Below are 25,490 nucleotides of genomic sequence, written 5' to 3'. Positions count from 1 at the left end.
AGCCGGTCCTTCAACACCAAGGCAATATCCCTTCGGCAAGTAGACCATGCTTTGTGTCTAATGGGACCAGAGCGGTATTGTGTATTATGAACTCTTGATGCCCGGCGAAACCGTCAATGCACAATGCTATTGTCAACAAATGATTAATTTAAATCACGCATTGATTGAAAGACGACCGGAATGGCCAGAAGGCATGGCAGACTGATTTTGTTATACAACAATGTGCCGTCTTACACAGCAAAATCAGTGAAAGAGACCTTGGAATCGCTTGGATGGGACATCCTTCCACACCCGCCGTACTCTCCCAACCTGACACCATCTGACTATCACCTCTTCGCATCAATGATGCATGTGCTCGCAGAACAGCACTTCAGCAATTTCCAGGAAGTTGGAAAATAGCTTGACGAATGGTTTGCCCCAAAATACAAGCAGTTTTCCTGGCATGGTATTCATAACTTTCCTGAAAGATGCGAGAAGAGTGTAGAAGCCGATGGCCAATATTTTGAACAAACATGAAATGAATTTACCTTGAAAATTACGTGTTTTCTTTACCACAAAAACTGGCAGTAACTTATGCATACACTTGGTAAGTGTCGCAAGTACTTTTCTGGAAATGATGATAATCTGCTGCTTCCATGAAAAATGTTCGTCTATGATAACACCGAGATCTTTGACTGATTCACTGAAATAAATTGGTGAATTTTGTAGGTTGAATTTTGGTAAATAGAACTTTATTGTGCTTTTTGAACGAAGACGTGGGTGAGATAGCTTGAGATTTTACGTTATTTAATTTAGGTCCATTCGTGTCAATCCAATTACAAATTTCTTGTAAGTCTCTATTGGCATTTTAATTTTATGAGTTAGTTTTTCAGGTTTACAATGCAAATATAATTGCATATTGTCAGCGTACATGTGGTGTCTGCAGTTGTTAACCGACGACGTAATATCGTTTATATAGGCGGAATATAGAAGTGGTCCTACGACATACCCCTGTGGGATACCAATCGCAATGGATCGCCAGGATGAATATTCATTGTTATTTATTACATACTGCTGATGACCCCGAAGGTATGAGTTCATCAAATGACGAATTATAATATGTGTGTGTGTTGAGGGGGCAGGAGGAGCAAGTAAAATGTGCTAACAAGAGGAATCCTTGAGATAAGAATGCGAGTACCTAACCACCTTTCCTATCTAGCGAGTCCGTTAATAGCTTGGAGACTGCTCTTTCTATATAATGATCTTGGGTAGTTGGCAGAGCTTTCAATAACTTTAGCACGAAAGACTTGGAATAAATTACCGTAGCATTACTGAAGCAGATGGCTCATATGTATACAGTGGGTTATAAATACTGTTGTTCCTCAAATAACTGACCATGAACCAATGAACAAAGAAAATATGTTGTTCCTCTCGTTAGTGATTTCGATGTGATTTTTATAGTTCATGGGAGGATTTTCATTTGTGTGAACGTAGCTAAATACAGCTTTATTATTCCAGAAAAATGTTTGTCACGCACTCGAAAAACAACAATAAGCATTAACATAGGTATGTTTTTGGACTGGGGGTTCTGTCTGGAATTAGTGTCATCTGTTTTTTGACACCGTTGTAACCATGGCAACTAGTGTTCGTCTATATATGTTAGGACAGTAGTGTCATCTTCTCAAAGTGCAATTTCTTCCGGTACTAAGAGCTTGAGGAAATTTTGTATCAAGTGGACGCCCATTCTACTTCTCAGTCCAGAATTAAAACCCTTCTAATGGTCGGAAAAGAAGCTTTCGGAAAGGTGAGAGGGTTTTTGACATCTAAGACAATCCCTATTGATTTAAGAAAGAGGTTCGCAAAGTGTTTCGTGTGGAGTGTGGTGTCATATGGAGCTGAAACATGAACATTAAGAAAGAAAGAAACAAAGTGTTTGCAAAGTTTTGAAATGTGGTTGTGGAGAAGAATGGGAAAAGTTATTATTTATTACTAGCAAATGTACCCGTGCTTCGCTACGGTATTCTACATTGTATTCGAATATCGAAGTAAATACTGTACATGCAGTAAATACGATTGTTTTAAAATTGCATGTCTCTTCGCGTTATCCGAGAAACAGCATGGGGAGGTCCCCATACGTTGTTTCCACTGTAAAGTGTTTGTTACGTATTTGTGATGGTAACGGCAGACTCACTTGCCTACTGCCATTCACAATCGAGTTGGGAAGTTTACATTATAATTGCAGGCCTCATTGCCTACTGCGCGGTCACAATCGATTTGGGGAGTTTTCGTTACAATGGCAGCCGCCTTTCCTACTTCCAGACAGATAACAGTTCAGGAGTTTCTATTATAATGGCAGGCAAGTACCCTACTATCAGTCGAAATTGAGTTGTGCAGTTATCATTATAATGTCAGGCCTCTTTTCCTACTGCCAGCCAGCTTACTGCTAGTCACACCAAGTTGGTGAGATTCCATCAAAATAGCAGGCCACTATGCCTGATGCCAGTCATATTTTAGATGGGTACATTTGTTTATAATGGAGGGCACCCTGGCCTACAGCCAAAAACAATCGAGTAGGGGAGTTTTAAACAAAACTGCATGTTCCCTTGCCTTCTGCAAGTCAAATCGAGAAGTGAACTATTCATTACAATGGTAGGCCTTCCTTACTAATGCCAGTTACACAGGAGTTGGAGAAGGACCCCATTCCTACTGCCAGTCAAAGTCGGTGTGGGGAGTACTGATTACAATAGCAGACACACTCTTTCTCGATCGCTACAAATCGACATCTGTGAATATATATAGATTGACATGCGAAATTATATGCGTGTTTACAATATTGCAGACTTTCATTTACAGATTAACTGCTGCTAAACGTACGTCATGTCGACAAAGGATTGTACCATAAGACGCCGGATTTAATGGCCTAAATGGCTGGTCCTATGATATCTCATCTATTCTTGGGTCAGATTGAGTTAGAAACGTTGAACAGGGTAAAGATTTTGCAAGATTATCTCACATTGCATTACTTTTCGGATAATTATGTGACAGCTACATAGGGCCTACATAGCATTTGGCTCATATATGGCTACAGGGTGAGCCAATTTTCGTGAAGAGGTTGATGATTCTATATTTCCTATAAGTGATTGAAAGTATGAATTATGCATGTGAAAAGTCCAAATTTACTTAACATCGATTAATAGAGAGAAATCAAACGTAAAAAGGATACAGATACGACAAAAGTCATAAGACCAAGGTTGTAGATAATTCCAAATTGAACGGAGATTGTGCAATCCGTTATGTGATAGGACTTCCCGAAGGTCTGCACAATCATTAAAATTGCCTCCATATTTCGATATTCTTCGGAGATCAAAAGTGAAAAATTTAAAGATCTTGGAAGTTTTCCGCCTGTTACACACTGAAACGTATAATTTTGTCAAATTTCAATTTTCTTTTTCGTCTGGCAGATTATGCCGCAAACTGAATTTTGGGCGAGGAGGGTAAAAATTAGGACTTTTAGGAAACTAAACCAAAAAAAATATGCAGATGGTCATTATTACCCCTTAAACGGGTAGCTGTGCGAAAATTTCGCCAAAATAGTCAAGGTAGAGGCACACAGTCGTTACGATTTTATTTATATGGATAGATAAGGAATCTGCTCCACGTACAGCACCTTTTGGGCTATGTCCGCTGGACTTAACCTGCAACACATCATTCATGATATCTCCTCATTATTTCTCCTGACGAAAAAAATGCACATGAAAGCAAAGTTTTAGAGATGGAATTCCATCACGTTTGGTCGATTTCCAGTCAGGTAGGTCTTGTACTGTATATATTGTGGAAGAGTAAAGTCACCTTTTCGGTTCCGTATAAACCACCAGATCATTTCGGGAACATGAAATGTTATTGACCCTTAAAACCTACCTTTGTACAGGTGGATGCTAAATATAAAGTTTGGTTCGAATATCTTCAGTAGTTTTGAAGTTGTAAGAAATACGCTTTACACGCACACACTCTTAAGTACGATGGGACTTGTACCGAAAAATGGTCCGTTAATGATATCTTTCTTATTAATCCTCGTATCGAAATGATGCACATGATAAAAACGGTTTAGAAATTAATTTCCATTAAGTCAGGTAGATTTCCATTAAGTTTGTTTGTGTATATTTTGTGGGAGTGCAAAATCGCGGTTTCGATTTCGTATAAACCCCCAACCAGTTCAGGGATTTAAAAACAATATTTACCCAAAAACCAACCCAAGGGCAGGTGGATTCTAAATATGAAGTTTGGTGGAAATATATCCAGTATATTCTAACACTCGCGTACATACGAAGTAATTAAGGAAGAAAATAATACGGTTAAAAGAAAATGGATTATAACTGAGGACAGCCGGATAACGACAAATATGTAAATGCCAAGTGAATGTATTGGAAAATCAAATGCCCTTCAATAAATTATGCTGGTGTGAGTTATGGATATAATAAAGCTGTAAAAGAGGAGAAATTTAGGCGCAGTGATTCTTAGGTAAACAGATAAGAAGATGACTAATGGTGTTATTATTTACAGTAATCTATTCGAGGACGGTTATAACCTCCAACGATATTCCGCCAGTATCCCCCAGATAGGCCGATTGACGCCTCTCTTGCCTTCTACCCAAGGAACAACCACGAATTTAAAAGCATGATGAGGAAATTGGCAATAAGTTACTTCCCTGCTGGCGAGCAGTCAGAGACGTTGCCATGGTAACCTGTAGGTTCGTTGTCGATCTGTCGGTCACTCAATGCAGAGCATGATACCCGCAGAAAATAGTAATTTTCTCCGTCATTGAAGAGTAAGGTACATTATGAACATAACGAAAGTTGCTTATAATAAAGAGACGTTTCATGTACGGTAAACGGAGTTTACAGAAAATCAATAGTATAAGAGAAAATGGAGGAAAACAGTTCTGGTTTTCCTATAAACTCCCTGTCTATTCAAAGATTTTGAAATGATATGCATATCGAAATCTTTCCCGGGATGATTATACTGTAAATATGAAGTTTGGTTGAGATCTATCCAGCCGTTTCGACGCGATGGTGGAACAAACAGACAGACAAACAGACAAACAGACACGAAAAGTAAAAACCACCGATTCGGTCTTGAGGTGACCTGAAAGGGATAAATATCTGAAGAATTGGCAAAACAAAAGAAATTACAGACCGCGGACCCCTACAACTTTATTTATATAGATTTAGCGTATAATGGTTACAAGACATTCAGAATTACATTAAATTACATTGTTACATATATACAATTTACAGCATTAGGACCACTTTTTCAAATATGGAGAGAAAGGTCTGCAATCCATCTAATTCCTTCTGGAGATGCAGAGTGGAGTTCATCCAAGGAGCCAGGATATGCACGTAGAGGGCACTCCTGCACAATATGCTTGATGGTTTGCAATTCAGAACCGCAATCGCAGTGGGGAGAATTTATCCAACCCCACTGATATAGGGCTGCACCAGTTCCACCAGTACCACATCGAATCCTGTTTAACCTTGACTAGACTGTCCGAGGTAGATTAAAGCCAGCAAGCCTTGTAGTGGGATCACTGAAAGGAGGCCATGATGTGTCGAGTTTAACCATTCATCTCTCCGGGCATTTCGGAGATTGAACCCGGTTGACAAGATCTAAAGCCGTCTTGCAAGCTGTCTTTCTTGATGTCAATGTCGACTAAGAAAGACGTTTGACATCATGATGAATTGGAAGAGCATCATTTCCTATGAAGTGGACAGATAAAGCGAGAAATGATGAAGTGCTAAGGAAAGTAGGAGAGAAGAGACACCTGATGAAAACGGTAAGGAAGAGGAAAATATCGTGGTTAGGTCACGTACTCGTGGAAATTTCCTTCAACAGAGGGTGATGGAGGGGAGAAATAGATGGATGAAAAAGAAGAGAAAGTTTGGAATGTTAACAGATGTTAAACAAGGGAGAAGTTGTGAACAACTGAAACAAGATGCTCAAGATAGATTCACAGAAGAAGAAGACATGCTCGGAAAACGAACCCAGGCGCTTGGAATATACGTTTACACCAAAGGACTGGCTAATGAAAATGACAGTTAGGTAAGAATTATATTTGCGGTGTCTTTCATTTTCTCACAATTCATGAACCTCACCATTCTTTTGTGGACACAGTCATTTTTCTTTCGATTTATCATAACTGTTTTATCTCCCCTGTGGTGGAGTCAAAGGGTGCATTTCTGTACCCGCTGGGTGTCCTAAGTGGGAAACAACCAAAGAATCTGTATTCGCTCTTTCGTCTTCTAAGCCTAAGAATATATTAATGACCGCGCGAGGTGGCCGTGCGATTAGTGTCGCGCAGCTGTGAGCTTGCGTCCGGGAGATAGTGGGTTCGAACCCCACTGTCGGCAGCCCTGAATATGGTGCAGGTCGCCTACGGGAGTCAAATCAAAAGACCTGCACCTGGTGAACCGAACTTGTCCTCGGACACTCCCGGCACTAAAAGCCATACGCCATTTCATTTACCGCTAGTTAAAATTTAAAAAATCTCGTACATTTTTTTCCGCTACACGAAAAGTCACAAAACCATTAATATATGTTTGCTATTTGCTTTACGTCACACCGACACAGATAGGTCTTATGGCGACGATGGGACAGGAAAGGACTAGGAGTGGGAAGGAATCGACTTTGGCCTTGATTAAGGTACAGCCCTTTCTTGATGTGAAAACAGGAAAAAACGAGAACTCTTCATGGCTGCTGTCTGTGAGGTGGGTTGAAAGCCACTATCTTCCAAATGCTTGTTGGCACCTACGTCACCCAAACTGCGCATCCACTCACACGAAAATTAGTACAACTCGTTGATGGACGGGTACGTGCCTTATAAAAACAATACGCGTGAGGTTTCAACACACTTTATTTTGATTTACTTAGAGAAACAGTTGTTATCTGTCTCCCTCTCTACGAATGCTTGGACTATGAATTCAGCTAATGAAGATTTTTATAAATGAAAAGAAACAGATTAAGAGATTTGATCACACCGGGCGAGTTTGCCGTGCGGTTAGGGACGTGGGTTCGAACCCCACTGGCGGCAGCCCTGAAGATGGTTTTTCATGGTTTCCCATTTTCACACCAGGCAAATGCTCGGGCTGTACTTTAATTAAGGCCACGGCCGCTGCTTTCCGACTCCTACTCCTTTACTATCCCATCGTCGCCATAAGAGTCGGTGTGACCTAAAGCAATTTCTAAAAAAAATTCTGATCACAGATAAATAACGATGGTGAAGAATTAATGAAGTTACCTTTCTTAGTATCAAATGAAAACAACTGCCAAATTGACATGTCGTAAGCACTCATAACTGCTCCTTATACTGTACAGCACAAATTAATCCTTTCCATTTTCTGCCTCCTTTCACGCGTATACTTTTTCACAAGCGTTTATGTGCAACTCATCTTGATCTTACATTAACATTTTTCGATCATCCTTCTAAATTTACTAAAGTTCTAGGTTTAAAAATGGATGAAAGGCTTGACTGGAACGATCAAGTTAAAACCAAATGCAAAAATAAAATAAATACTCCAACAATTGGAGGGCTTCACAGACTAAGATATAAAATATTCAACCATAAGTTTTTAAAATCTATTTATGAGGCGTTCATTGAAAGTCACCTGATTTACAAGATTTATGTTTAGGAGATGTTGAAGTTGCAATTTTACAAAAGAGAGCACTTTATAAATTACCACCCTTTAACGCCTGCGGATTGTTTGTGTAAGAAATGCAGACTTCTGTCACTCCATATGTTACGTGATGGAGTCTCATCTATGGTGGTATATAAAATTAACCTTAATTTGGTTCATAATGCACCCAAATTGCCGTACGTTTCCAAGGGTAGAATACAAACATTATCTGTATCATAAATTCTGACACACACTCTCATATAACACCCGAGGCGCTGAGAAAGTCCATACAGAATTAGTAAATCTAGTAAGTATGGTTGTAATTCCTTAAGGCACTACTTTGTGAAGGTATACAATGCTCTCCCTAAACATATACAACAGGCAGCAACAATTTCAAAATAAATAAAAGAGAGAATCAATGGATAAAAAAGAAAATTAGCAGTGAATCTGCAAGTAATGTGCAGTGGTCTTATATTATACATTTGTAAAGGTTTCCTCTTTTCTCTGTCAGTAAAACATTTAGAAATAAAGTATTATTTTATTGTAAATATTTTGTAACTTTTCCAACATTTTATCCTTGTATTCCACCGTTAATGGCCTCGGGTCACGTGCCATTTCTTGAGTAAATAACATTAGAATATTTTACTCATATCATTTGAAACTCAGAAAAATACCGTCTCTTGCACATCATCATGCAAGGAAAGACCGGAAGACGAACGAGGTCCCAGTAGAACACCGTAATTAAAAATCTGAAGGACTGATATGGAAGCAGCAATCGACAAAAAAAATATATATATTGCTAACATGATCGTCTACGTTCGCTAAACGGACACGGCACATGAATAATAATAATAATAATAATAATAATAATAATAATAATAATAATAATAATAATAATAATAATAATAATGTCGCCTCTGCGGTGAAGTGTTTAGTGTGATTAGCTGCTACCCACGGAGAACCGGGTTCAATTCAATGCTCTGCCACGAAATTCGAAAAGTGGGGTTCACTCAGCCTCGGGGGTGAACTAAGTAGATGGGGTTCTATTCCATCGTCAGCCATCCTCAAAATTGTTTTCCGTGGTTTCCCACTTCTACTCCAGATAAATGCCGGGATGGTACCCAACTTAAGGCCACGGTTGTTTCTGTTCTTCTTGGATACCCCTTCCAATCTTCCCATCCCCTATGAGGACCCTATTCAGCATATCAGCTGAGGCCACCTGGGAGAGGTACTAGTCCTCCACCCCGGTTGTATTCCCGACCAAATGTCTCACGCTCCACGACACTGCCCTTTAGGCGGTAAAGGCGGGATTCCTTGCTGAGTCCGGGACAAAAACGAAACCTGGACGGTAAACTGATTGACTGACTAAATAAATAAATAAATAAATAAATAAATAAATAAATAAATAAATAAATAAATAATAATGGAGTGTGGCCTCCGAAGAGGCCGAGTGCAGGTCTTTCGAGTTGGCGCTGTATAGGCGACTTGCGCATCTATGAGAATGGAGCCCTACTTATGATGAATTCTAATGCTGAACACGACACACACACCCAGCCCCCGAGCCATTGGAATTAACCAATGAAGGTTAAAATCCCCGACCCGGCCGGGAATCGAACCCGGGACACTCTGAACCGAAGGCGAGTACGCTGACCATTCCGCCAATGAGTCGGACAAATAAATAAATAGTAATGATCTTTCCACCACGCTGAGTCAAATTAATAACAGAGAATAGATCATACAGAAAGAAACCGAGAATTATATTTCAAGATTGAAAAGATGTAGGTTACCATAAGGAAGAGGAAAGCTATGTTCTTCGGACACATCTATAGAATGAACCTGGGAAGACTAACCAATCAGGTAATAAGATTTTTGAGATCAAGGAAATAACAGTGCGCTGGTATCAGGAGGTGAAGGAGAGTCTGGAACAAATGGGAATACGAGAAACTGATATCAGCAATGGGGATGCTTGCAAGTCGAGGATCAAGGCCACGAAGATGTTTCAAGAAAAAGTTGGATCCCGTATCCAAACGCCGTGGACAGAAGAAAGGAGGAGATTGCAGAGTGAAAGGATGAAAGAGAACTGGACAAGGATTAAAGCCCAGAAAGAGATTAAGCTGAATTCGAATTTTTTTTTTTTTGCTATTGGCTTTACGTCGCACCGACACAAATAGGTCTTACGGCGACTATGGGACAGGAAAGGTCTAGGACTGGGAAGGAAGCGACCGTGGCCTTAATTAAGGTACAGCCCCAGCATTTGCCTGGTGTGAAAATGGGAAACCACGGAAAACCACCTTCAGGGCTGCCGACAGTGGGGTTCGAACCCACTATCTCCCGAATACTGGATACTGGCCGCACTTAAGCGACTGCAGCTATCGAGCTCGGTGAATTCGAATTGACGAGGTGCATAGTCGGTCAAAACAAAAAACGAAATAATAATAATAATAATAATAATAATAATAATAATAATAATAATAATAATAATAATAATAATAATAATAATATAACGTTAGTCTGATAGAAACGTTGGTTTAATATCGTGCTACAACAAGTGTTACATAATCTCTCTGTCCCACGTAGGTTGTGTACATTCGATGGCTGGCCGCGTGGCGTTTTGCCAACACACACTAATTGCTGATGCTGACGAAGTCACTGGCTCACAATAAAGACAGTTTTCTCTGCTGTTCCGGTATTAATAGCTTCGTTTCACCCGCACTCTTTCCATAGCCAACTGTCCTCGACGTCTCGCTCAGAAACATTATGGCACGTCACATGTGCGCTGCAGAATGCTGAAATTACCGAGTAAACAAGCTGATATACAGCCACTGCCTGTTGCATAGGAGGCAGATTACAAAATCTCCACAGCTATTTCAAACTCATTAATGGCCTGATGATGAGTTTCGAGCTGAGTAATGAAAATAATTAAATATCTATAAATATTAAATTTGCATGGTCCGTGGTGAAGTGGTTAGTGTGATTAGCTGCCACCCCCGGGAAGCCCAGGTTCGATTCACGCCTTTACCATGAAATTTTAAAAGTGGGATAGGGGTACCATTCAGGCTTTGGAGATCAAGTGAGTACGGCGTACTGCGCATGCAATGGACAATCCATTGAAGTCGAAAACCATCTCATTTTTAACGGCGTTTTATCAACGTTGATGCAGTACAGATAGGTTTTGAAAGGAGTATTGCTTCACTTGTTATATCCCTAAGTTTTCAGTCTTAATGTTTGTGTTCGGTACCTTGTCATTTTTTTAAAATCGAGTAGTGATTTTGTCTTCTGTGTGTCAATGTTCAGCTTCCATCAGTTATTTTTCTCAGTGCGAACTTTTCTTATTTCCAGGTACTTGGTAGCGGCCAAGAATCTTCGAGCAGGAGACGTTATCGTCTCCGAGTTTCCACTCGTGGTGGGCCCAGCTCAAGGCTGCCAACCTCTGTGCTTGGGTTGTTACAAGCGTCTTTGTGAAGATGGGCCTCACAAGTATAGGTAATGGTACATAGGTTATACTAATATAATATGAAATTAAAATTAATAATATTAATAGATTTATTGCAGATAATAGCCATTAATCCAAAAAGAACAATTGTAGTGAAAATGAAAGGGTTATTCACTACACAAGTCCTTAAGAGAACCCTGTCTCCTATTATACCACTCACCGAGCTCGATAGCTGCAGTCGCTTAAGTGCGGCCAGTATCCAGTAATCGGGAGATAGTGGGTTCGAGCCCCACTGTCGGCAGCCCTGAAGATGGTTTTCCGTGGTTTCCCGTTTTCACACCAGGCAAATGCCGGGGCTGTACCTTAAATAAGGCCACGGCCACTTCCTTCCCACTCCTAGGCTTTTCCTATCCCATCGTCGCCTAAATCTATCTGTGTCGGTGCGACATGAAGCAAATAGCAAAAAAATATTATACCACTCGGCGTGCTTTCGTTCACATTTCTCTCCACATAGTTCAAAGATGCACTGTAAGGCTGGCTCGTGGCAGGCTTTGGTTTTACACAGTCGAAAGTGGAATCCATGCACTGAGAATCGAGTTGCCATATGTTGAAGATCATAGTCGGGCACTTTCCAGACTGAAGATGCCAGGGCTACAATTGCGTAGAATTCAGACCATATTTCTTTCTTCTTAGCCTGTAGCTCTGCTAAAGGTCTTGGTAGGAGGCTGTGTTTGGTAGGCGCATCTGTAGTTTTATATCCTCTATATAAAAGGATCCGCCTGTTGCCATTTCTTGATGGAAGCAGTATTTTTGCATCCGTCTCTTAGCACAGGCCAGAGCAAAGTGTAGCTTCCACCGAAGTCCCAGTCTCATCCAAGGTTGTGACAATGTGGGAGCTGCTGGGGTATGAGTGGTGCTGATTAATGACATTCAGGGCACGACCAGTGTGTCTGAGTGTTATGAAGGGTGTTGCTCATAGGGACAGTCGTGCTGCAGTAGCACCTTCTGGTCCAGTGAGGAAAGCAGTGGTAAACTACCTCACTCCTCATCTTGCCTAGTATGCCTTATTTGGGCTCAGCCATTGGTTTGTGCATTTTCCCTATAACTGCATAGCCTTTGGTGGTACTATTTGAGGATGCAACCAGCCTCTGGGCTGATGACCTGACAGACACAGATTACCGGATTCGCTGGACAATAAGTTAGCCTGGATGGGGCGTATCGCGACAAACAAAAAAATCTTCTTCAGAAAATTTGCCTTTGTTTTTACAATTTCTTTTAGTTTGTTCTTGGTGAGATAGGGCCAAATAAACCATCACGTAAGTAGCGATGGGACTTATTTTGCTAAAGAAGATCTTCATAGACGTGTCCTTAAGATAAATTAAAATTAATAACGTATAGTAATCTATGTGGGTCATTGCCGAAGTTATACAGTTCCCGCCTAAAATGTATCCCCAACCAGAGCATTAGGTGCGCCTGGAAGCAGAAGACATATCGGTTTGTTTCCGGTACTCTACAATCAGTAGAGGAGTGTGATTGAGTAAGCTCACCCTGGATCTCGAAACTTCATCTTGTAATCTGCTCAAGGAGTTACCGGTTATCCATTTCTCCGTGTGACCAGCAGGTAGGGATTCCTTTGGTTCTATCCAGTCGGATAGCTGAGTTCAATCTTTGCACCTGGTGACCGGGGCTGTCTTTGCTGATCCTTCTAGGGACTGTTAAGAAGCTCCTTCTGGATTTAAATCTACTTTCAGAAGGCTGATGTTCAAATATTGAAAGTGAGATTTAAACCCTTCGGTGCTAGCTGCGACCTCCCTCCTAATATAACATGGAGCAATCCCGACAAGACAGTGAGCCTGTAATAATCCTGCAGCTCTCATATTAGGCTACATCAATCTGTTTTGCATGTGCCGGTTTGTTCCACACCGAGCTAGCACATTCTCCTTCAAAGTAGCTCTCGTTCTTAATGTCTGGGGATGTGCATAGATATCACCAGCGATGGTCGGTAGACGTAAACCAACACACACATGTTCTCCTGCCGGATACACGGAGCGTGGTTGTTGGGAAAAGTGCATTCTCTTCGTCCTTCAGTGGATGTAGACTTGAGAAACACTGGAGCCATGCTATAGCTCATTCCACTTTAAGAAAACAGTAGCCTATAGCTCTTATGGACTCACAAGGAGTGAACCCCCCCCCCCCTTTCAGACATCCTTAATTCCTCGCAATTAAGGGATATTATACTCTACTTTTTAATGTATTATAAAAGACAGACAAAAAGGATGAGATATTTTGCTCGTGTGTAATTAAAAAAAACTACATAACATTTTTTATTTCATAAATATATTGGTAGGGAGGAAACACAATGGCAGGAACAGCCATCGCCTCGTTGCTTTCCTTCATTTTCCTCCTTCTGTGTTGCTGTGGTACACGCATCGTGTAATCCCTCATTCTATGAACCGCTGGCAGCTCACTTCTGTAGTGAAGTCATCTACAGTATTTATTTGTTGCGTACGTGTTTTTAGGTTTCAAATCAGTGCGTACTAATTGTCTTGTGATGAGTGAGAGTTGGTTGTATATTGCACAGTATTTGTGTGCATTCTGTTATTTTAGTACTGCAAAGAAGTTATTACTGAAGATTTTTGTGTTTTTGTATGCAGCGATACGTCATGGCATAACTTGTACTGATAAAAATAGTTGCCGTGTTTTTTGTGTGTGTTTGGTTTTGTTATTTAGCTGTTCTTTCTTAAGTTCATTTCAATTTTAGCATTTACGAATGCATTTAAGTTTTACAATTGTTTTTGTGAGCGACGTGAAAGCCCAGTAGTACCCCGCGTTGCCTGGAGGAATTTATTAAGTGCATCCCTCATCCTTTGAGCCAATATTTCTTTTTTTAATTTTCTCCTCCAATTTGCCTGACGCTTCAATGCTGAGGTACTTTATGTGCCGTAGTTTACCTCTGATTCTTTACAAACTAAAAATAGCTCATGTAAACCCCCGTTCCCTTTAGTTCATAAAATAATTTGCAGCTGAGTTTCTTTCGATTTTTATCTTGAACTTAAATACTGAATTTCACAAATGTATATGCCGCCCTCTACCTTAATGGTGTTGAGCAGAGCCGTTCAATATGGCAACACTGTTGTCATAAGAGCAATACTGTTTTCTTAACATGGGATGAACTATAGTTACGGAACAACTTGTCCACACCTGAACGACGAAGAGATTGTAGTGTATCCGGCAGGCGAGCATGTGTTTGTTTACGTCAACCGACTATCGCTGACGATACGTGTATTGTTGTGATTCTCTAAACATTAGCGTGCGGCGTGGCTTTCATGTTCCTTGCATTGTTCCGCGCCAGCGACAGCTTCAGTAGACCATACTCGTAATATTGAAAGAAGCATTTTGACAGTTAGGGCTGGAGCGAGGAGCATTGCACGGTGTTGCCACATTCCTGCATTCCTTTCCCCTTTCCTTCGTTTCCGGCTCACTTGCTCTTTCGTTCAGACCGCTGTTCTATCCTACGTAACTCAGACTTGAGAGGTTTGGCAACTCCTTGCAACACGAGCCGATCAGCAGGCTTATCTCCATGGCAACCGCAGTGGACCCGCCCTTGTTTCCATAGCAGCCATGCCCCCTACCCCCTTCTCCCCACCCAGTCAGGCAGCAAACGGACCTCCCTCTAAGAACTGACAGAACGCATCTTTTAACATTACTACTATATTTCGCTTGAGAACATGGGTAGCGTTTCTGTAATGCAGAAAGAAAACTGACAACTCCACTTCCCATCCCACTCACTTCTAGGTAGTAACTTACAGAGAAGGACAATAATACCCCAAATTTGTTCCTGCCATTTGCCCGAGGAAACTGTTCCTGCAGGAGACATTCTGCTTGACCTTAAGGGTGCGTTCTTCGTAAGTAAGGAAATCTAGATTTCTGTGGGAATACTGGAAATTTCCGATCAGCCTTCGTATGTTTCAGATGAAAGGCACACATTTGAGTCCTCCTTGTATTGAATATGAGTGCTAATCGTACTTATATGTACTAATAAAGATTTAGAAAAATGCCTAGTAACTTTTCATTCACCATTCAGGCAGCACTAATTATTTCTCATTCTGAGTGACATTTGACCCTTAACTACTGAAGTGGCATTCCTGCTGCGTCTGGTCCCAGGGACTATAATCGAATGGTATTCAGGAACGAGCCTGGTTGCGATGAATCACGTAAGCAAATATTATTTGGCAAAAGCACATGGTCTGTAGATTTCCAATAAAGAGGACGGTGGAGAGGAAAAGAAGCAAAGATAACCCAGCAGTTACAATATAGAATAAAAATGGATCACAGAGGAACAAAAAATACCCAAGGATAATTTATGAGAACCACAAGCGAACTCATTAAGATACTGAGGTTAAAAATAAACTTTGGAGGGAACAAACATTGCATAGAAGCGAGATATATTTCTAGAGCACGTGAATAAGAAAAGACTGAGACACGTGATTTGGGGAAAGAGGTATTCGTGAGAAAATGTGGACGGAAGAAGGTTTCTTGAATGAGGTCGGTGAGAAAGTAAACAAACCTACTACTATCGCTAATAAGTCGAGATTAAAGCATTTTAAATTGGAATATTACTCTTATTTCTATACACTGTATTTGAAAACCTTCTTGTATCTTTTTAGTTTCCACCTCTAAACAAACCACGAAGGATTTTTCACACATCTTTACTACTGGCGGAGTAATGCTATTTCTTTTACGACACACCATTCTCAGACAGGTCTTATGGCGACTATAGGAAAAGTAGGGATGGTGGCCTTAAAAACAAGTTACAGACCCAGTATTTGCCTGGTGACAAAATGGGCAACCACGGAAAACCATCTTTAGGCTTCCGACAGAGGGGTTTAAGCCCATTATCCCCAGAATGCAAGCTAAAAGCTACACGGCTCGACCCACGTAGCCCACCTACTCCGTTACTCGTGGACTATATATATTTGTACACTGGCACAATAAACACATACATACATACATACATACATACATACATACATACATACATACATACATACATACATACATACATACATACATACATACATCTTTATTAGATAGTTATGCCTTTTAGCGTTCAGTCTCCAAGCCTTTGTGAATTTACTAATCTACGCCACAATGCTCTATTTGTAACGTTCTGTGACCTCGCTTAGTTCTAAATCTCTTGTCTTTTAAGTCGTTACGAACCGAGTCTAACCATCGACGTCTTAGTCTTCTACTTCTCCTACCCTCCATAACAGAGTCCATTATTCTCCTAGGTAACCTATCCTCCTCCATTCGCCTCACATAACGCCACCACCGAAGCCGTATTATGCGTATAGCCTCATCCATCGAGTTCATTCCTAAATTAGCCTTTATCTCCTCATTCCGAGTACCCTCCTGCCATTGTTCCCACCTGTTTGAAACAGCAATCATTTTCGCTACTTTAATGTCTGTTACTTCCAGCTTATGGATAAGATATCTTGAGTCCAGACAGCTTTCCCTCCCGTAAAGCAAAGTTAGTATGAAAACAGACCGATGTAAAGATAGCTTCGTCCGAGAGCTGACTTCTTACAGAATGTTGTTGGACGTAACTGCGAGCTCACTGCATTAGCTTTACTGCACCTTGATTCAATCTCAGATAATATACTACCATTCTGGGAGAATTCACATGGTAAATACTTGAAATTATCTACCCGTTCCAGCTTTGTATACCCAGTCTGACATTCAATTCTACATTACGCGATAAGACTAATCCCACGTTAATCTGTACGCCTTATAGAGTTTGTGGCTATTTCTACGTTGGCCCTACTGTGTAGTGTCTATGGTACTATTACTTCCCTAAGATATTTGAAGGAGGACATCGAATAAATTTTGCCATTGTTGCAAGTGGAAGATTATTATTATTATTATTATTATTATTATTATTATTATTATTATTATTATTATTATTATTATTATTATTATTATTATTATTTTGTAGATGTTCGGGCTGTGGATGGCCACTGTGCGGTCCAGACTGTCCAGGATTCCACACGGAGTACGGACACAGTGAAGCGGAATGTTCCTTGTTCGCGAAGAAACCTCAGAAATTCCCCGACGACTTGACAGAATGTTCCATCAAGTCCCAGTACCAAGCTATAGTTCCTCTGCGCTGTCTGCTACTGAAGACGGTGGATCCTGCTAAGTGGAGGACGCTGCTCACGATGGAGTCACACAATGAGGTTCGACGGAAGATCCCCGTCATCTGGAAGACCAACCAGCTGCTAGTGGTGGACAGGATCCGCAGTGACTGGGGAATGGACCACTTTTCGGAGGACGAGATTCACACCATATGCGGCATTCTCGAAGTAAGACAGTAAAAACCTACACATATTATAGTCTGTTAAGCACATCAGCGTTCTCCTTGGATATACAGATCACATCCACATCTCTTATTTACGACTAATGTTGTGATCTCTTTAATTCTAATTTATTTATTAGTGCCTTGTTCATTGGCGAAGTCAGAGCTCGAGGCCTTCTCTTACACTTAAGGGGGCCGTGCACGAAATCCCTCAAAACTATGACTTTCTTTTTCTTTTTTGCTGAAGTTGTTAGCTTATTATTTTGAGAATCTATTCACAAAATAATTTAGTTGAATTCTGTACCTAGGTGCACTAAATTCCTAATACATGCACGTCAGGTGACACACCCTATTCTTTTTTTTTTTTTTCCATCTTCGTTGAACTTTTTGCGTCAGTTTAGTCAGGCAGTTGACGGTATCACACTTAGAAATATTGATGAATGCTGCCAAGCGTCATTTCCGGTTGGTCAAATATGGCAATTACCACGGAAAGTTCATTTTGATTTGAGAGGTACAGTGCGAGCTTCAGTGTTGTGAAATTCAATTTCAATTTCCAGAAATTCCTCCATGACAAAGGTACCATTTTCTCTGGAGCTGTTAAAGGTATCAATCTGAAATTTGACAGACAGGTAGGCTAAACGCTATCACACATTAGCCTGTGGGGGAAATACGAAATACGAAATTTTATGGACATCAGAGTTTAGTGTAGTCTACATGTATTTTGTTGTGTTATTTGAAATAGGAATGAAATTAAAAACACCTGCAGGAATTAAGTCAACAATGTCTTAGAAATCACAAAAATATTGCAACGTCCAGGACCCCAGCGTTGCTGAGGAAACGGTGCGTCAGTAGGAACAAAATTCAAATTTGAAAACGTCTTTTTTCAAAAAAATAATTTACCTAAATTAAATGAGCTAAGAATTAGCTAAGAAAAATGCATTTTAAATCAGTGTGCAAAGTTTCATTATTCAAACTCAGCAGTTTCCAAGTTACAGAGAATTTAGAAATTCGACGAATTTTCGAGCTCGTCTCCCCTTGACCGCATTTTGATTACAATTTAAAATACTAAAACAATATTAAAATAGTTAAAACTAAATAAATTAATAGAAATAAAAATGAATTTATTCCACCTCTGCGGTGTAGTGTTAGTGTTATTAGCGCTCAACCCCGCAGGCCCGGGTTCGATTCCCGGCTCTGCCAGGAAATTTAAAATGTGATACGAGGGCTGGAATGGGGTCCATTCAGCCTCGGGAGGTAATCTGAGTAGAGGGGTTTCGATTCCCACCTCAGCCATCCCTGAAGTGGTTTTCCGTGATTTTCCACTTCTCCAGACAAATGGCGGAATGGTACCTAACTTAAAGCCACGGCCGCTTCCTTACCCTTCCTTGCCTCTCCCTTCCAAACATCCATCTCCCTACAAGGCCTCTGTTCAGAATAAGAGGTGAGGCAGCCTGGGCGAGGTACTGGTCCTCCTTCCCAATTGTATCCCCAGACCCACTCACGCTCCAGGACATTGCCCTTAAGGCGGTAGAGGTGGGATCCCTCGCTGAGTCCGAGGGAGAAACCAACCATGGACGGTAAACGGATTAAGAAAGAAAGAAAGAAAGAAAGAAAGAAAGAAAGAAAAAAGAAAGAAAGAAAGAAAGAAAGAAAGAAAGAAGAAGAAAAATGAATTTACAAACTAAACTAAGATGCGAAATACTGAAACCTTAAATGTTAAAGAACATTAGAAGATTCTTTAACAGCAAATATAAACACAATAATAAAACTAAATAAATAAAAAGTGCAGTTCATCACCCTAAAGAATTGTAAGAATGAAATAAAATCAAAACACAACTAATAATATGTACATGATAATCTGTTTTCCTTACAGTTACAATGAAACAAAATTCCGTAGGTCTTATTACTGAAATGTTCTTAAAACTACCTAACTAATCCTCTGCCACACACTCATTCATACGTCAATCATTCGATCTGCTGTCCTCAGCAGGGAGTCCCGGCAGGCGACCTCAAATTCTTGATAATGGCTTAGTTTTTCTGACCTGAGTTGGCGGGGAATTCCATAATCCTGCGCTGGTCATCGCTAGTGTCCGGATTTTTGGGCAGTAATGGGTTAGAATGCAAACTTATCGAGTCGGGTAACAAGTATAGTGTATCCTACACAACGGTTATGTTTTGAGTCTTGCATATGCTTTAGGGGTACATCCCATAGGACCAATAGAATTTGTTACTCTTGCTGCATAAAGGAAGAACGCGCTAGACGACACTTGTAATAACTAAATTATTTTGCATTCTATTTTATTACTGCCTAAAATCTGGAGTCTGGTAATCACAGATGATCTATTAATTGTATTTGTGTGGTGCAGAGGAATACAAAGAAAGAGTATTTGGTGCTTCTCACTGAATCAAATCACCATCTCCTGTGTCCTTTTGTGGTTTTCTTACCCTCCTTGTTCTTGTCAATTACTTTCCTAGGTATAACTTATTGTCTATTACATCATTCTCAAAAGAAGACTCCACTACCGACGCTGGTTCATACGCACAGGTTCAACCATCGAGTTCATCTAATATTTAGCCTCTTTCATCTACATTTCAAAAACCTTCACGTGACAGTTCTCACCAGTAAACCCACACTCTTAGTTTTTCCAATATGGAGTTAATAAGGAAACAGGATGGAGCATCTCTTCACTTTGGTGTAGGGATGAAGAACTTTTTTAGACCAGGAATTGTACGATAGAATGGCCATCCAGACCTTGCGACCATGTGATTTTTTCTTCGAGATATCGAGAATGATGAGAGTTCATCTTAGAAACTAAAGGTTCTGCGTCACTTGCAACAGGTGATTCAACCACAGTTAAGAAAATCGATAAGAATCATCAGTGATGTTCACTGTAAAGGAATCGGTGCATAAACGGTGAGAATCGTGTATTACGAAATAGCGTGTCTAAATTAACAAAAACCGGGCGAGTTAGCCGTGCGCGTAGAGGCGCGCGGCTGTGAGCTTGCATCCGGGAGATAGTAGGTTCGAATCCCACTATCGGCAGCCCTGAAAATGGTTTTCCGTGGTTTCCCATTTTCACACCAGGCAAATGCTGGGGCTGTACCTTAATTAAGGCCACGGCCGCTTCCTTCCAACTCCTAAGCCTTTCCTATCCCATCGTCGCCATAAGACCTATCTGTGTCGGTGCGACGTAAAGCCCCTAGCAAAAAAAAAATTTACAAAATTTGTTAAGAAATGAACCAATTGAAATTTTGAGGAATGTAGAAACAAGGCGCGACCAATTTTTCAGGACGATTTTACTGACGTAGAAGAAGAAACTACATTATGTGGTCATGGGTCCTGAAAAGTTTCATTTCAATTTAGAATTCATTTCCAACTCTGCATAGTACACATATAATGCGAAATACTCAAGAACAAAACATACCAGCGTACCACATGAAACTCTTTCATACATACCGGGTGAGTTGGCCGTGGGGTTAGAGGCGCGCCACTGTGAGCTTGCATCCGGGAGATAGTGGATTCGAATCCCACTGTTGGCAGCCATGAAGATGGTTTTCCGTGGTTTTCCATTTTAACGCCAGGCAAATGCTGGGGCTGTACCTTAATTAAGGCCACGGCTGCTTCCTTCCAACTCCTAGGCCTTTTCTGTCCCATCGTCGCCATAAGACATATCTCTGTCGGTGCGACGTATAGCCACTAGAAAAAAAACTTTCTTTCAGGAAATATTCAAAATGCTTTCCGTTAGCACTGTGGTACATGCATCAACTCGCCGTCACATTGAATCCGGGTTGCGCTGATGTATACCTGGAGTTTCACCCAGACGTACCATTTGGGCTCATCAGACTCTGCTCCCTGCTCCCTGCCTTCTGTAATAACGTAGGCAACAATTTATACAGATTTTTCTTTGTTTGGATGTTTTCTGTCACCTGATGACATGGGTTGCACATATTATATATTTCCTGAGACCCACACTACTGTGGAAGAATATTAAAAGAATATTATATTCACAACAATATTTCATCTGGAAGGTAGCACCGATTTTGTCTCATTTTCTTCTCACTGTTCTTGTGTTTCTTTTCCACCAGGTGAATGCTTTCGAGATTGGTCAGCACGGCATGCGCAGCCTGTACCCCTCAGCCTTCCTCTTGGCTCACGATTGTGTGCCCAACACGAGTCACTGTGATGACGACGAATATCGTATCACCATACGAGCATCTCGTGACATCAACAAGGGGAGGCCCATCACTCTCTCCTACGCATATACACTCCAGGTAAGAAAGTAGGTCCGTGTCATGGTCTACAGCGCTTTTGTCACTGGAGTTTCTTAGTTCTGCGGTTGTGCCCATAATTGAAGAGCTTGTTTCCAAAGTGACGTAAATCCATGAAATACAAAACTTCAGAAATCACAATTTTATATTTTCTTATAATAAAAGTTAGATATGATTATGAATATAATGTAGTTTCATTCATTAGTTCTGTACACATATTAACATAATTTTTTAAATCACTTATCATTTCAAATGGTCGTAATTATATCATGTAGGTTGAGGTTAGGACGTTTTGAAACTAAATCATTTACTGGCATATGTCTTTAGTGACATTGATGAACACTGAAATTGCTTGAACAACGATGATTACCTAAATTTAAAATGCATTTATTTTATGTATTTATTGAATAGAGATTACAACGGAGCAATACTCACATTACCATTACCGTAGACTACAATCAAAATTACAAAGTGATAAAATGAGAACATAATAACATAGGAAAACTTATAGTAAACTAAACTAAAGACTAAACTAATAGTAAAAAACAAACACTGTACAGTCTTATGTAATGCTACAGTAACATGCACAATCATTCATAGAAAATTATTAAATTAAGATTCAGTGAGCTACAATATTACCTCTACAGCAATGGCGATGTTGGTAACAAACAACAAAACTAGACACTGTTACAGTATATAAGTGAGGTGAAATAAATCTACAAATTGCGACATTCGGGTCTTATATTCTTAACAGTTCTTTGATCAAAGCAAGAAATTTTGAAAATGTAAAGTCGAACTCAATATCTATGACTTTTAATATCAAATTATTAAATGCTCCGCACATTTTCTGCAATGGGGATTTCTTATGGTACAGTTTTAATTCGATTACGTAGAACATTTGCCTTAGACGTAAGCTTGATGTTTTCACATTAAAATTAAATCGTTCAAGCAAAACGCTATTGTCCAATATGCCATTTACACATTTGTATAGGAAAACCATGATAAAGATCATAAAGAAAATACAGCAGTTATTACAGCACTTATGAGCAAAATACATTGTAAAATGATGTTCGCAACATTGGCAAACTGAATGTTGTCAGAACAAAATGCTTGCAGTTCCATTCGAAATAATTTTGCAACGTATTAGGTCGTGTTCAATACTTATCGCCTCGAAATACCGTTATGTGACAATGCTGAGGGGAAAAATACCGACCCGCAGCCCATGTATCACTTACAATGAGAATGCCGGGTGAGTTGGCCGTGCGCGTAGAGGCGCGCGGCTGTGAGCTTGCATCCGGGAGATAGTAGGTTCGAATCCCACTATCGGCAGCCCTGAAAATGGATTTCCGTGGTTTCCCATTTTCACACCAGGCAAATGCTGGGGCTGTACCTTAATTAAGGCCACGGCCGCTTCCTTCCAACTCCTAAACCTTTCCTATCCTATCGTCGCCATAAGACCTATCTGTGTCAGTGTGACGTAAAGCCCCTAGCAAAAAAAAAAATACAATGAAAATGAGTTGATATGTATGTTTAGTCATCAGCCCGAAGGCTGGTTTGATCCTCAACAGTTCCGCCATCAGCTGTCATAGATGGCCTAGGCATCACTGAAGAGGCGTACTAGGGAAATGAGGAGTGATGTAGTTTCCCGTTGCTTTCCTCGCCGAGCCAGAAGTTGCTATTACATATCAGTCTGCCAAGCCTACTGAAATGCAAGCACTAACTGACCCTATGAGCAATATTTTCACACCATTCATAGCAGGGACTGGCTGCAAAAGGAATGGATTTACTAGCATCACTCATACCTCAGTCACTTTCATTTTGTCCAAGCCAAGGATAAAGCTGAGACAGATCAATGAAAGTAACAAAATTGCTCTAGCCCATACCAGAAGATATAGTGCACTGTAAACACTAGGTCCTGCCAGCAAAGGCTGATTCATGCAATACTGAACCTTAAATGACAGAACCTTTTTTGTCAGAGTTCTAAGTTGAAATATTATCACGGGTTAGGATATTTAGGTGCGCGCCTTCGTTGTTAGGGTAAATTAAAGCTGTTAGGAAAGATATCACAGTGCGAAATTTTGTTTCTCGGCGCTATAAGACCTATATGTGTCGGTGCGACGTAAAGCAACTAGCAAAAAAAAAAAGTTTCTAGTTGCGAAAAGAGGCATCTTTCACGCACCTTTTCCCCTTCTTGGGACCTTTATCCCTTTTTCGTCCAAACATGCTCATAATCACTCCCCTCCCCCCTTTTCCGTTTAAGTTTAATTCCAATTTATTCTATACGATTTCTAGTCAATATAAAATACTTACCTTTCAATTAACGTCTCCTCAGCTTGCTCTGTACATGCGAATGGGAAGCCTGCCTCTGTCAGTAAACACTGCGCGTGAGTTGAAAGTACACCTGCAACAATGGAAAATAATTGCGTGTTCCACAAAAACTCTTTCTCTTGCTTTTCCGCTACAATGTAGCCCGCAATCATAACGAGTAGAAGAGAAAGTGTGAGCTCTTAAGTTGTTCCCTGTTGGCTAGTATAGGGACTGTGATGAATCGTCCGCTAGGGGCAGCACCATTGCTATCTGAGGGTTGGTATCTGTAGTTGTAATATGGTTATGTTCGGTAGTGTTGTTCTGTGAAGGCAAAAACTTAATTGTCGTGCATTATTGCTAAATGAAAGTGAAGAGCGTGTGATTTGGTGATGGTATTCTTTTATTTAGTGTAAATACAGTATTGAGTTATAAAACTTACAAAAGTACCGACAAGGAAAAAATGCCTACTTGCTTCGTTCCAGAATCTAAGTCTGGCTACAAAACTACGAAAGGTAAATACTTCTTCAAACCTCCTAAAAATAAAGCAGAATTTTCAAAATGGGAAAAGGCATTTCCTAGAAAAAACAAACATCTTTCTGATAAGTGTCATGTGTGCGATTCACATTTTTCTGATGAATGTATTGTTAAATCAGATTCATTTGTAATACAATGGGAACAGGCAGAAATTCCTAGAGATAGATGGAAACTGAAAACTGGCACTGTCCCTCATATATTCCCAAAATTGCCACAATATCTCACGAAACAATTAAACAAACGAAAATCACCCCTAAAAGACAGCCTCCGAAGAACTAGGAAGGTTCAGGGAAGAAATCACACAGGCCTCTCCGCGAATTAAATTTCGATGCTTTTCCTGAGAGTGTGCTAAAAGAAATGAAATAGATTCATACACAGATAAAAAGACAATAAGTTCACTTAGAAACAAACTAAGGAGACATGGAAATAATATAACGACTATCCGTAATAAATTGAAAATAGATAATACTAAGATTTTGTTGCTAGAAAAACAACTAAGAGATTCCAAATTACAGCCAAATTATTCAAGTGAGCCGACATTAATCAGAAAGCAAAAGGCGATTATTGACACCGTGCTAAAAATGTCAGCTAAGAAACAAGAATACGATAATGAATTTCTTTTAGATAGTCTCTACTTAAAATTAAATCACCTAAGGGCTATGGACACTGTTTAAGGCATGACATGCTTTCCCTGCCTTCGGAGGCTCACCTACGAAAATTAGTTAAAGGTCTTAAGTGCCCTTACAGGGTGAACACCCATGCCATTAGTGCTAATGAGAACTATTTCTGCGACGAGAATAGTGAAAACAATCGCACGGTAATTCTCATATACGAAGAGGGAAGAGGTTCAGTTTAACACCAACTCATTAACAGTTGATGGATTCGTAAATTTAGGAGAACACACCCAAGAACACAGGAAAAATAAACTCTCAAATCATGCGTTAGT

The 25,490-nt window shown here is 40.2% G+C and overlaps 1 protein-coding gene across 2 annotated transcripts in view; it reads left to right on the top strand.

The window, feature by feature from the left end:
- LOC136857575 (SET domain-containing protein SmydA-8) overlaps positions 1–25,490 on the top strand; it is a 210,208-nt gene that overhangs the window by 72,874 nt on the left and 111,844 nt on the right. For both annotated transcript variants that reach the window (XM_067136349.2, XM_067136348.2), the window contains exons 3-5: positions 10,986–11,129; positions 17,075–17,441; positions 21,521–21,706. In XM_067136349.2, coding sequence (XP_066992450.2) covers positions 10,986–11,129; positions 17,075–17,441; positions 21,521–21,706 — 697 coding nt within the window. The remainder of the gene's footprint in view (positions 1–10,985; positions 11,130–17,074; positions 17,442–21,520; positions 21,707–25,490) is intronic.

Source organism: Anabrus simplex, chromosome 1 (assembly GCF_040414725.1).
Source record: "Anabrus simplex isolate iqAnaSimp1 chromosome 1, ASM4041472v1, whole genome shotgun sequence".
NCBI lineage: Eukaryota > Metazoa > Arthropoda > Insecta > Orthoptera > Tettigoniidae > Anabrus > Anabrus simplex.
This window is presented reverse-complemented; position numbering and strand designations above follow the sequence as displayed.